The 13,958-nt window shown below is 41.4% G+C and overlaps 1 protein-coding gene across 3 annotated transcripts in view; it reads left to right on the top strand.

Moving 5' to 3' along the window:
- The window catches only part of LOC134212979 (protein vestigial), a 110,986-nt gene that overhangs the window by 35,148 nt on the left and 61,880 nt on the right, over positions 1 to 13,958 (top strand). For all 3 annotated transcript variants that reach the window (XM_062691393.1, XM_062691392.1, XM_062691394.1), the window contains exon 3: positions 7,600 to 7,855. In XM_062691393.1, the coding sequence (XP_062547377.1) occupies positions 7,600 to 7,855 (256 nt within the window). The remainder of the gene's footprint in view (positions 1 to 7,599; positions 7,856 to 13,958) is intronic.

Below are 13,958 nucleotides of genomic sequence, written 5' to 3'. Positions count from 1 at the left end.
CCTTGTGGCCCGAGGTAAACAACCCTACAGGGAAGTAAGAAGTGTTTTGGGGGATCGCGATGTGGTATATATGCAGGCTATCTATGTCTTTCTTTGCTCGTCTGACATCAAAGTCTAATATTTCATTTTTTTTTTCTTTCCAAGTTTTGCCTTTCTCGTACAACAAAGTTGTACCGAAAGGCTATAAAATTGCTTCAAAAAAGAACTTTTGATAGAAGGCCCGGAGACCCATAGTGTTATATACCGATCGACTCAGCTCGACGAACTGAGGTGATGTCTGTATGTGTGTATGTATGTATGTGTGTGTGTATGTGTGTATGTGTACAAATTTTGTAGACACACTTTTTGGAACTTAGCATTATCCGATTTACTCGCAACAAGTTGCATTCGACGGGGAATGCGGTCCCATTGTTTGCTATTGAAAATTGGCTCGATCGGACATTGCATTTTGGAATTATTGAAAAATCATTGTTTTTTCCCAAGGGTCCCCCCTTGGAAAAAAAAATCAAAACCGAAAAAAAAAAATTCCGAAAATGGTGGCAATGCATTTTAACTAATGCAAAAACATGCAAAATGATCGAAAAAATGTGATCTATTCTCCTAAAGAGCTTTTTTGACCTTTCTAATGTGATTTTTTCAATATATTTTATAATGCACGAGAAAGGCATCATCACTGCTAGGTGGATTAATCTGGGTTTTTTTCTTGTCTTTGTTTTACTGTTCCGTGTACCATGAAGCTCTGGCCATCCGGAAGATGCTCCCTGACGAACCACAACTGGAGCACGACTCTACGCTACAACGTTTTGACGTCAAATACGCGGATGAGCAGCTGAAAAATCCAAAATCCCAACCCTGTCCATCCTGAAATTACGCAATCTAACCTTGAGTTGAGTCACCACGAGTATCTTGGTCAATGTCCCTTTCCCCTTACTAACTGTTAATAATAATGATATAGTTTTTAAATATCATAAAGAGTCTCGGCTCCGTTAAGTGTTATACACGCCTGAGCCTGTCAAATAAATGCAATAGATAAAAAAAAACCAGATTAATTTACCTAGCGGTGATGATGCCTTTCTCGTTCATTATAAAATATATTGAAAGAATAACATTAGAAAGGTCAAAAAAGCTTTTTAGGAGAATAGATCACATTTTTTTGATCATTTTGCATGCTTTTGCTTTAGTTAAAATGCATCGTCACCATTTTCGGAAAAAAATTTTTTTTTGTTTTGATTTTTTTTCCTTGGGAAAAAAACAATGATTTTTCAATAATTCCGAAATGCAATGTCCGATCGAGCCAATTTTCAATAGCAAACAATGGGACCGCATTCCCCGTCGAATGCAACTTGTTGCGAGTAAATCGGATAATGCTAAGTTCCAAAAAGTGTGTCTACAAAATTTGTACACATATACACATACACACACACACACATACATACATACATACATACAGACATCACCTCAGTTCGACGAGCTGAGTTGATCGGTATATAACACTATGGGTCTCTGGGCCTTCTATTAAAAGTTCATTTTTGAAGCAATCATATAGCCTTTTGGTACAACTTTGTTGTACGAGAAAGGCAAAAAATCTATAGTAAGGATCTGAAACAGGCCGTACTGACCCTCTGTGCTCTAGCAGTGAAAGCGAAGTCGGAGTGGAAGACTATATGTCAGTAAGAAGGCGGAGTAAAAGATTCGCATCCGGCTGGCAGAGCGTCAGACTGCGGAACTCCAAAAGCGGATGGCCATCAGCGAAGCTAAGTAAGGTCACACAGGTGGCGGACCTGAATGTAGCTAAAAGGGTTCCAGTGCCGCCTAAGAGGAGAGATACGAAAACTCGCCCGGAGAGGATTGAGAGGGCAGTTGGCCCTGAGGAAAACAGTGCCTCCACCAAAGAGGGTAACTAAGGATCGCCGGGAGGAGGACCTGCCGTAGACGGAGGTCGTGAATCCCAAAAAGGCGAAGCGTAGTCGTCAACAAGCCGTAAGGAGTGCGGCAAATGGAGCAGAGCAGGCCACTGCTAAGAAGGGTAGAGCCCGTGAGAAAAAGGGTGCACCTTCCAATGGCAGTGGCAAGCGAAAAGACAAAGGTGAGGCGATTATCATCAAGACTGAGGATAAAAGCTACGCCGACGTTTTGAAGACTATGAGATATAACGAAAAGCTTTCTAGTCTAGAAGAAGATGTTATCTGCATCCGTCGAATGCGGAAAGGCGAGATTTTTCTCATCTTGAGGCGGAATCCTGCTTAGAATAGTTCTGAGCACAAAAAGTTGACGGATGAGGTCCTGGGATATGGGGTTCAAGTTAGAGCCCTATGTCCAGTTTCGAACATCCAGTACAAGGGCCTGGATTGAATAACCGAGGCCGGAGACCTGGCAGAGGCACTGAGAGATCAGTGCAATGTCGAGATCCAAGAATCCGCGATTCAGTTACGCGAAGGCTATGCGGGAATGCAGGTTGCCTCATTCCAAGTACCTGTGGCTGAAGCCAAGAAGGTGCTGGATAAGGCAAAACTGAAAGTGGGCTGGCCGGTATGCTCGTTGAGCATAAGCAAACCAATTCAGGTTGATGTTGCCTTGTTGTCCAGCCCATACCACATCCCTGCTGGAAACAGCAGCTGGTAGATAACATCATCTCCTTACGATGAGGGTTTTATCATAGCAAAGGTAAACAGAGTTTACTTTCGTAGCTGCTACTGTCCTCCTAGATGGAGTATAGATCACTTGGGTAACCGATATTCTTGCGGCGAAATTGTCGATAGACGCCGGGTATTCCAGTCTGCGAGCAGAGCTCTGAACTACGACATAAAATGTAACAAGAGAGCCTGCTTTGAGCAGCTGTGCAGAATGGCAAATGACACCTCATTGGAGGAAGCATACAGGATAGTGATGGCTAGGACCAACAGCACGTCTCCTGAGAGATCCCCAGAGATGCTAGCCAGAATAGTAGAACGGTTGTTTCCAAAACATGAATCATCGAACTGGCCCACTACACCGTACGAGTCAGTCGACATGGCACCGCTAGTGACTAACGAGGAGCTTATCGTAGCTGCAAGAAAACTTAAGCTCAATAAGGCTCGTATGGTATTCCAACCGTGGTCCTTAAACACACCATTCTTGCTAATCCAGATATTTTTAGGAGCTGCCTCCAACGATGCCTGGATGAAGGAAACTTCCCAGATCGTTGGAAACGGTAGAAATTGGTGCTATTGATGAAGCCCGGCAAACCACCGGGAGATCCTTTGGAATACAGACCAATTTGCCTACTCAACACTGCTGGGAAGTTACTAGAGAGGATGATCCTGAATAGATTGTCGGACTATACGGAGTGTGCTGGTTGCTAATCTAGCAACCAGTATGGTTTCATAAATGTCGTTCCACCATCGAGACAATTCAATCGGCAACGGATACGGCAAAGGTAGCGCGTGGTTTGAATAGACAAGATATTAGGTACTGCGCATTGATTACACTTGATGTAAATGGCAGAGAGCATGGGACACCGCAGTCAAAGGACGTTGGACCCACAGGCTTATTTCGGATGTGTCGAATTGGGTTAGTAGGAAGCATGGTCAGGTCAACTTCTACCTATCACAGATGTTGTCTGAACATGACTGCTTTAAAAAGTTCCTGCATAGGTTCGGGTTCGCTGATTCGGCGGAGTGCCTGGAATGTTTAAGTGATGTAGAATCGGCAGAACATGTGATGTTCGCATGCCCGCGATTCGAGGTAGAACGCAATGCCATGCTGCTTGTTAGCGGTATGGATACAACCCCGGACAACCTCGTCGAGAGGATGTGCCGGTAGGAAGTTATATGGTTGGCGGTGAACACAGTGTCTCAACAGATTATGTCGAAACTACAGCATTGGTGGCGTCTTGAACAAAACCAACAGTTGCAAAAGAGACTACTGTGATGCAGTGATCTGCTCACCGCGACAATAAAAACGTTGCGGGTGGGCTGCGGTGAACTCCGTATGTAGATAAAGAGGACATTACGGTTACTGCGCGGTTTTGTTGTCGGGGTGCTCGACTCCTACGCGAGTTTATGATACAGACCGATAGGTTACTATCATAGCTTGTGATCGATGGGCTGTGAGGTTACCGCCCTTGAAGTCGATGTATAATAACGCCACGTCTATTAAATTATTCAATTAGCCAAATCCTCGTATTTGCCATTTTTCAGTAACATATTTTTGTTTTTGAAAAGCAATCAAGAAATATTACGAAAAAATCCCGGGATCCCGGGATTTCCCCGAAATGTGCAACATTTTCTATCCCGAATCCCGGGACAAGAAAAAGTGTGCAATGACAAAGATTTTTGCGCGTGTTTGGAAAATTAAAAATCATATACTTATTATATACTTATTCGAAAAAGGCAAAAGCAAACTTTAAATAAGAAAAAGAACAACAAAGCAAAACCATGCTGAAGGTGGCTGGCTTCAATTCTCGGTCGGGTTGGAAATTTTCTCGACTTCCCTGGGCATAGAAGCATCATCGTGCTAGCCTCATGATATGCAAATGCAAAAAATTGTAACTTGGCTTTAGCAACCTTGCAGTTTATAACTGTGGAACTGCTGAATAAGCTGCGAGGGGGCAATGTAATGCCAATAAGAAGAAGAAAATGTCCTATCTGCAACTCAGTGTGATACAAAGCTTGCCAACATTATATTAACTCTAATATTCATAAGATCATTTTTAATTTATTTTCCAAATAACGCGAGTGGCACATAAAAGAACTTTTTTGAACAGCCTGCAGCTTCCCACAGCCATAATATTAAAACATAAATCTTATATTGGACTTTATTAACACCCTTCAAGTAGTACAACTTTGGCTTGGTATCGACCTAACTGTACACCGGGGACATTGTACTCTACCAACACAGCTAATCGGCACTTCTGATATCAACTTGCTGCGGGTATCGCTTCTCAAACGTCCGAAAAGGCGAACCAAGCCCCTGCAGCACATATCACCTCACAAACCAATTGAAAATCCCGAACGCACAAAACGCGCTGAAAGGCGCAAAATTAATGACCGAGAATAAAATAAACTAATAATCGGCTGATGATTTATCTTAAACGCGCGCGCGGTTATTTATAAAAGAATTCCAATTGTCTTAACGCCCAATTATCCAGCGCGTTTGCGGTGTGATGGCGATGCGAACGGCCACGTTCGGCCAGCAGGTCGAGTTCGTAAAGTCTCTCCTCGATTCGCCTTGCGCAGCGTTGCGGTTTATCGCCCGGTCCGTCCGCCGTGCATTGCAGAACCATATAATAAGATGGCTGCAGTTTCATGGTTTCATGATGATGAGGGTGGAACGGGTGGTAAACTCATCGGCTCAACACCACCGTTCGACCCCAGCCGGGGGCTTTGCAGTGTGTAATCCGCCGCGATCACAGTCGGCATCAGCTTTTTTGTATCGGTGGAAGCAAGGGAGTGGAGATGAACTTAATCGCAAGTCATTGGCAGTGGGCATGCAGCTGGACATCTTTGGTTTGGGTGAGCTCTGATCCAGAATTTCGATTTCCCAGAGAAATTCCTGTAAAATGAAAAAGCGTTGAGAAATTGGTATCAGCTAATACTAGTCAATTTCAGTCAAAATCATAATTCGACAGGTAATCAACCGTGATTCGCTGGTTATAGTTATCATTGATTACTAGTGTATCTGAATAACTGAAGGGAGGACTATTGCTCTTCAAATATACATATGTATGTAGGTAGAATTATTTTATTTGAGAATTTCTTCGCGGAATACTCGAATATAATTTGGAAGTGTATTATTAGATGAATTTGATAAACCGGTTCCTGGGGAATAGCTGCAAATTAAATATTGAAGAAGCTCTAATAAAAATCTAAAATCTTTCCCAAGTATTCTTGTTGATATTTTAAGAAGAATTTCAAAAATGAAAACTAAAGAAACTCGTTGAGTGTTTTTCCAAACCAAAAAATACAATCAGCTCAAAATATTTTATAATTTGGGAATATATTTTCGGGTAGATAAACGAATAATATTGAGCAAGAGATTTCCTTTGTCACAATTTAACTCAAGGAAGGATTGTCCGATATGCTAGATTTTCTCTTTAATTGCTTCGTTTCCTAATCTCCAACACTAGACATATGGTCAAGCACTTACAATCTATTTCTAGTACCAAACTTCCACACATATGTAGTACATATTCAAATCGAGTTAGAATGAGTAGTTATTATTGTCTGGCAGCTACATACATTCTTCATCAGCAAATGCAACGATCAAGTCAAGTAAAGGTTGTGTGAGCTTTTGTCATTCGGTTGTCACCCTTTGTCCCATCAGCTAAACTCCGAAGGACGATAGAGGTCCTTTCTAGCTTAGTAGGGAGAGAACCTGTCTAATCTACTGAGGATCACCGAAGGAAAGTGGATACCTCCAACACCATTTTAAAACCAAATCTTTAACATGCTGTGCCTATTCACAGTTGAACATAGTAGTTGATGTCAATGCAGGATGGTCAACAACAGGGAAAATAGCCAATTAACCGATGAACCGCAGTTTGAGGTTTATTGAGAAATTAAATGACAAGAATTAAATTGCCCAGTGAGGCCGAGCCAAGTCACAACTTTGTATTAATTAATCAGAGCTTCGAAGCTGTTTGCTAAGTTCAATTGTGTTTTCCAAACAAAGAAAAACAATTTATTCATTTTCGTAGAAATATATAACAGAATCATAAGAAATTAAACGAAAAACAAAACTGAATTGAACTATAACGATGGCGACAATCGACAGCGTGATCATCTACTTAAACAAGATCACATGCAATGGTATTGCACTAAATTATTTGACCCGAATAAGGTATACACACCAGACGACAACGATCAAATAACTTGGTAAAGATATGTACGTACAAACAACAAGAGCAAAGCATCAGTCAATGTCCCGCCGAGTTACGTCGTGTTGTTGGCTGTTGAGTCGATCACCTTCATTGCTGTGTCGTCATACCACCAACGCCACAGCAATGAGCGAGCGTGCTAGCCGGACGGAAGACTGCCCGATACGACGAGGGAAGGGATCAAGTATGTGTCGTGGAATGCGATTCATAAGATGCTTGAAGTAGTCTTTAGATATAAGTTGAATTATTTTAATACGTTTCAACCATTTATTTTGCTTTGGTCGGAGGCGACGAAAGCTTGTCCGCTCTCGACGTCAGTAGTTTTTGGATTGTTATTCTCCATGAAGAGGAAAACTATTTGAGCTAAGAAACAGAATAAGTTTTCAGATAAAAAAAATGAGTCAGAAAGAAAATAATGAGCCGATGTGTCGTAATATGTGGCTTATTCGAAGTGACGACTACTATTATATTGTCCCTTACTTTGTGGAAAGAAGATTGATGCATAATCGGACACTTTGTGGATTGCAATTACCTTCGTATTTGAGGCTCGTTTCTTGTTGGAAACCGCATCTTATACGAAATTATTATTTTAAGGATTCTAGAATACATTTTCAATCTAGTTTTTAATCAAATTTCTAGCACGAAACATTTTTGTGAGTAGTATTCATCATCATAAACTGAAATTGTATGTATACATATTTTTTGTTGGTTAACTAATTAAAAAAAAATCTTTCCCATTACAGTTCAACCAGGATCTCTATCCGTCGTCGGGCGTTCCTCTGGCGGCATCCTCCAGTACATCAGCCGGGTCTCACTCACCATGCAGTCCCCTACTCCCGCCTTCGCTATCGTCGAACGTGGCAGCGGCGGCGGCTGCCCAAACCTCGGCCCTATCCTCCTCCACCTCAAACACAACGATACCAACGATACCGCTGGGCGCGCTCCAGAGGCACATAACCAAAGAGGAAGACATCAGCACGGCACGTAGTGATAACGAAGGTAAGAAACGGTCCCACAACAAATTTATTACCATCAACCAAAGGTCGCCCAATGGTCTTTCAATCAACCGATGATTGATCTCACTTTCAGGACAATTTATTTATTACCGAAAAGTTTTTTGTCACGATTTCAAGACTGTCGAAAATTCGATGGTTGATGTTCTGACTGGTGCAGGTGGATCTCTTCACCCCATCTGTCTCTGTTCTGAGCAATTCAATAAAACAAATAAAAACCCTTTCATCGCTGTGTAACAGAACACGGCAAGGACAACACGGAAGCTCATAAATGTTTAAAATATTAACCCCCATCCACGATGTTATCTGCCCAGTTACTTCCGAGGGTCATCGTTTAAACATCTGTAGAAGGAACATTCTGTCTACCTACACATTGTGTAACAAGCACTAACAGGAAAGGGTGATGACGCGAGATGTTGTCGATGCACATTCATTTTTCAGCCAACCACACACGGCCTGCGCAGACAAACCGGCCAGATAAAGATGACAGCCAACATAAATTATGTGGCGCGCACGCGCATTATCAATGATAATTCCGGTAGTCCCCTCTTCCGATCCTACATATGTATGTCGTAAAGTTTGATGTTGGTGGTTGGATTCAAATTTGGTTGCTTAATTAAATTATCATTTAATAGGCTACAACGGTTAAGAATTAATGCAATTAATTTAGTGTAAATGCAGTTAAAATGGTTTTGTCGTACATATTCTCTTGTTTATGAAATAACGTCTGCAACGCCATAAATGCATTTGCAAGACATTTTAAGGTGCATAATTGAAAACAATGTGGCATCCCAAAGTTTTTTTTTATTTTTGTTATAAGAAAATTATTTTGATCTTTCACTGGAATGTTTTCACTTTTCATAAGATGAGTTAGTACCATCCCATTTAATTCCACCACTTGATTGTAAATACAGATACGTTTTACGCCCTCAACAGTAGGGCCGTTTTCAGTGTCTTGTCGTTAAGTCGAGTCAAGTACAAGATACTGAAGACGGCCTTATTGTTGAGGTCGAAATAAGTATCTGTATTTACAATCAAGTGGTGAGATTCAATGGGATAGTACTAATTCGTCTTATGATAAATATCAATTATTGCCTTTAATCAATAAATCCACCAAACAGCGAAAATAAACATTGGATTAAATTTTGGAGCCTCAAGCTTGACGAGAATTCCCAGTTTAAAAAATGGCTTAGGAAAGTGGCAGCCATCTGAATTACAGTTTCGAAACTCAATAGGCAGTAACTACGAATTCCTATAGTGGACCAGTCGGAGAGACATTCATTTCGCGAATTGTGTTGGGATGATCTTCGCAGTAAGTGCCATTTGGCCGGAAATATCATGTATCAAAACAGATCTAACGTTCGAAAATGCCGTTTGTTCGAACATACCATTTGGCCGAATAAGTCGTTTGGTCGAATAGAAATAGGTCATTTTGTAATTTGGTTGAACGTCCTAAACACTCCTAAACATAATCGGATCAACAAGTACTGCTTTCTTTAAGGACAAGATTTGGGATCCCGTCTGGACCCGATGCCTTGCCCAATTTCAAGTGCCACTAGTGGTTCTACATTGTCGGACTCGTACGGAGAAGGAAGCCAAAGAGACGAGCCGTGTGTCGGAAACAATGCGTCCATTATCCTGGCCGACCACTCCAGGGACTTCTCAAAAAGTGTGCTTTTAGGTCTAGCCATCACTACCCTGTATTCATCCCCCAAGGAATATCGTTCACCATCCTGCATAGTTCATTGATGCATGCTTGCTTGCTTCCCTTGATTTTGTAGTTCCGGTTGCTGCTGGCATCTTTGAAAATCCTCACTCCCTCCAGTCTGTCTGTTCTGTTTTGACACGTCGTGTTTTAGCTAAGTGATGAACTTCTTATAAATTGAAAAAATAACTATAATAAAGATCTAATGAAAAAGTTCTACGAAAGCTTGCAATCGTGTCCTTCCTCCAGTACCCCAGTTGACGGCCAACCCTATATTGTGTTTCCCTGGGCGTGGACACGTCACACGCTCTTGTCAGTATAGCGATCCTCATCACTTAGGCATATCGTGGTAACCACCCAGCGCAAAGCCTCTGCTTGGGATCAAACTGCGTTGTCCTCCGTGCTGGATCTACACTGCAGACCTCTTCATGTTTTCAAAAAGTGTCAAAAGTTCAACAGGTCAGCCCAGATTCACAATTCTCATGCTAAAATAAGCTTCCTGCCAAATTTTCAGCAAATTCGGATGAAATTTAGATTTTCAATTTTGAAAAATAAATCTAACGAGAGATTTGAACGCCAAAAATAATCGCAACAACCTCTAAATGGGAGCTTTTGGTGTGCTCCACAAGTCTTGTGAATATTGCAATTCGTTCTGTTCACGTTTTAACCATGTTAAAGTAATTTTCAATCTCCTAAGTGCATAAAAACAATGTTTCCTCTAAAAGTCGTTGTTCTACAAAATTCTTTAATTTATTACAAATCAGTGTTAATTTATTATATTATTATTCCTCTAATAACAATTTTGTGTTTCTGGGCTGACCGGTTAAATTTTTGATACTTTTTGAAAACATGAAGCGGTGCCTTGTGGTTCCTGGAGTGGTGTAGTTCATACAGAAACGAACATCTTAATGGTCGCTAGACGTATACCCCTCTTCAACCAACCAAACACGTTCGATCGTTTAACTTATGCTGCACAATATTACGTCAATATATGACCCGTCTCTTGGTCCTTGATCTTGATGAACGTCGATGCTTGGCTCGCGTTTCTGGCGTTTGTGAAACGACTGCTCCAGTCTGCCATCTTGAAGTCGCATTCTACAACGACCAGTTTTAGGCCGGTAATATCCAAGACACTAAATTGCCATCCACCTTTGAGAAGCATAGCAGCTACAGAAATATACAGTATGGGCTTCGTGGCTGTGTGGTTGGCGGCTTCTATGTCTTCTAAGTGTATTTGCGAGCCGTGGAGTGGCGGTTCGATTCGCCCTAGCACCCCTTGATATCTGGTTGACTACAGCGTGGATACACCTTTCCCTAGTAACACCATTCTGTCTGGTTTGGTTGCAGCAACTCTAATGTGACTCAATTTAGTCGCATACGAGTCACAAAACTTGTCTATGATAAGTGTGTTACTCGGGTTGCCTGACGTATTGAAGAGCTCCATAATCGTCGGTCTTGAGTAATGTTCCTCCAGTATCCCCGAACGTTTAGGGTCCCAGATCCTATTCAACGGCGTGCAGCAGCCGTGTTCGTTAGCTTCTACGAAGTAGCCGGCCTCTATCCGGTTCTATATTGTATATTGTTGTATATTGTTCTCGCTAGTCTTCTTTCCGACATTTAAATGGCGAAGGGCGTTTGGCCGAATATCGTTCGAACGAATGCCATTTGGCCGAAGGCCACTAGGCCGAAAGTTATTTGGTCGAATATACCATTTGGCTGAACAGACCATTAGGCCAAAAGTCATTTGGCAGAATAGGAAATTTCGCCGAATAGGACATTTGGCCATATAGGACATTTGGCCGAATAGGACATTTCTAACATGATTTTTGAAAACGTGGTATGTCCAAATGAGAGACTCTCTTTAACTCATATATAAGCTAGTTTCATATTTATTGCAATATTTCCACCTCAACACGCTAGACAAAGCTATTTTCTTCAGATTTCTGTTAAAAAATCCGATGTAAATGTTAGTATGGCTTCGTAATAATCGAAAGAGAAAGTAAACAAAGAGAGCCTCTCTTTTGGACTTACGACGTTTCCAAAAAACACTCGAGATTTGACCGGATAGGACATTTTGCCGAACAGGGCAGCGAGAAGTGAGGAATGAAGTGTAAGAAAGTGAGACGTCTCACTATCCACTACTCATTTCTAGTGAGACATCTCATTGGTCACTTCGCACTACTCACTTTTCACAGTGAGAAAAGAGAAATGAGGAGTGGGAAGTTAGACGTTTCAGTACTCACTTCTCACTTTTAACAATGAGAAGTGAGAAGTGAAGAGTGAGGATTGAGACGTCTCACTTCTCACTCCTCATTTCATACTACTATACGAGATGCGAAGTGAGTAGTGAGACGTCTCACTTCGCACTACTCACTTTTCACAGTGAGAAATGGGGAATAAGTAGTGAGAAGTAAGACGTCTCACTTTTCACACCTCATTTCTCACTTTTCAAATGACCTATTCGACTGAAAGTCTTATTCGGCAAGATGTTCAATTCGCCCAAATGTCCTATTCGACCAAATTACCTATTCGGCCTAATGACCTATTCGGTCGGATGACCCGTTCGGCCAAATGACTTTCGGCCAGATGGGCTTCGGCCGAATGGGTTTCGGCCAAACGACCCTTCCCCGTTTTATACAGAGTCATCAAGCGTCTAATCAGTTTCGCCGGAAAACCATGTTCAGACATTATCTGCCTCAACTCTTCTCTTTTCACTGAATCGTACACTGCATAGTAGGGAAAATCCGACCCAAAAACTGTTTCTATGTTTCCTGATGCTTATTTAGTAGAAAAAAAGAGTGGAATCTATTCCGACCCTATACCATGATTGGAAGTGGCCGTTTTGCCCCATTTTTTTAAAATTTATTTATTTATTACTAGCTGTATGTACCCGGCCTTGCTCGGAGTTGCCAGTTTGATTCGCAGTTTTTTCATAACCGGAAAATTAATAAACCAATTTGTCAACAGGATAATTCTGTTTTCTTATTGATATTTCATCATTTGATTAAAAGAAGGCAGATTCCATTTGAAAACATTGACTGATTTTGAAAAAGGAACCAAACCCAAAATTACTTTTTTCGCCAAAACGTCTATTTCTAAAGAAGGAAAAACATCCACCGATGACTGATTCCGGGCAAACATCTATTTTTAAAGAAGGGATCACATTCACCATTCAGAAGGAAACACATTAATCATTGTTTTTCACTGGGGAAACCATGATCTCGATGAATGGTTGAGTTGATGGATAACTAAACAATACCACTCACCCACACTCTCCTCTTTTCCATACTCAATCCACTATCGTCGTCTCCCTAATATGAAGAATATGTGTTCCAAATTTGGCTGAAATCGGTTAAGGGGAGATCAGAAGTTACACTGAGGTGATTGAGAGCTGAACAATGCCAGTCCCTCCACATCCTTCCCGATTTCTAAATATCATCTCTAATTCCTATCTTCGTCTTCTTAAGAAAAAGAATGGTTGTTCCAAATTTGGTTAAAATCGGGCAAGAGCATAGGGGGTTGGGAGTTACACTGAATTGCTCTTTTTATGAAGAAAACCCCTTCCCCCTTACCCTCCTTCTTCTACCAATGACCATTACAACTCCTTTGTTATCTTCTCCTTAGGATAGAGAATTTGTGTACCAAATTTGGTTGAAATCGGTAAAGGGGTTCAGAAGTTACACTGAATTTTCTAAACAATACCTCTCCCTCCAGACCCCTCCCCCTTTTTCAAATGACCATCCCACCCCCTTTGTTAACTTCTCCTGAGGATAGAGAATGTGTGTACCAAATTTGGTTGAAATCGGCCAAGTGGTTCAGATGGCGGCGGGTGGCTAGTGACGGTAGGGTGGAGGAAACAGAAAATAAAATTGTGTCAGCGGTAGAAGAGTCAATTTAAATAACGAGGAATGTTTTGTTTATAAGATGTCTTCAACAATTTCTTGAAAATCTTGGTACTATTGGATGCTTTATATGACGTAGGCAGGGCGTTGTATAGTTACTGGCCACATAGGAAATTGTTTTCTTTCCCATGTCTGTCCTCAATGTCAAATTATGGTGTAATGTATCTGATGTTGACAGCATTCGCTTCATAAGAGTCTGTATTTCATATAACGCTCTTACTGGTAGAACAGAATTATTTGGGTCATCGTAGAGTGAAGCAGATGGGAAAAGATAAGGCCTCTTCAGTACCGTTTTGAGACATCGATTTTGCAGCACTTGTAGCTCCTTTAGGCGAAATTTGCTGGCGGTACCCTATATGGCATCCAGATATTGATTGGAGTCTGGAGTTGATGAGCGCAAAGTATAGCTTCATTAACCAGTTCTTCGGAACAAACAGTGAGATTTTCCTTAATAATCCACACAAGGAACTTAGTTTTGCTTT

This window comes from Armigeres subalbatus, chromosome 2, assembly GCF_024139115.2.
Source record: "Armigeres subalbatus isolate Guangzhou_Male chromosome 2, GZ_Asu_2, whole genome shotgun sequence".
Classification (NCBI taxonomy): domain Eukaryota; kingdom Metazoa; phylum Arthropoda; class Insecta; order Diptera; family Culicidae; genus Armigeres; species Armigeres subalbatus.
The sequence above is the reverse complement of the archived record's forward strand: the minus strand, read 5'-3'. Positions and strand labels throughout refer to the sequence as shown.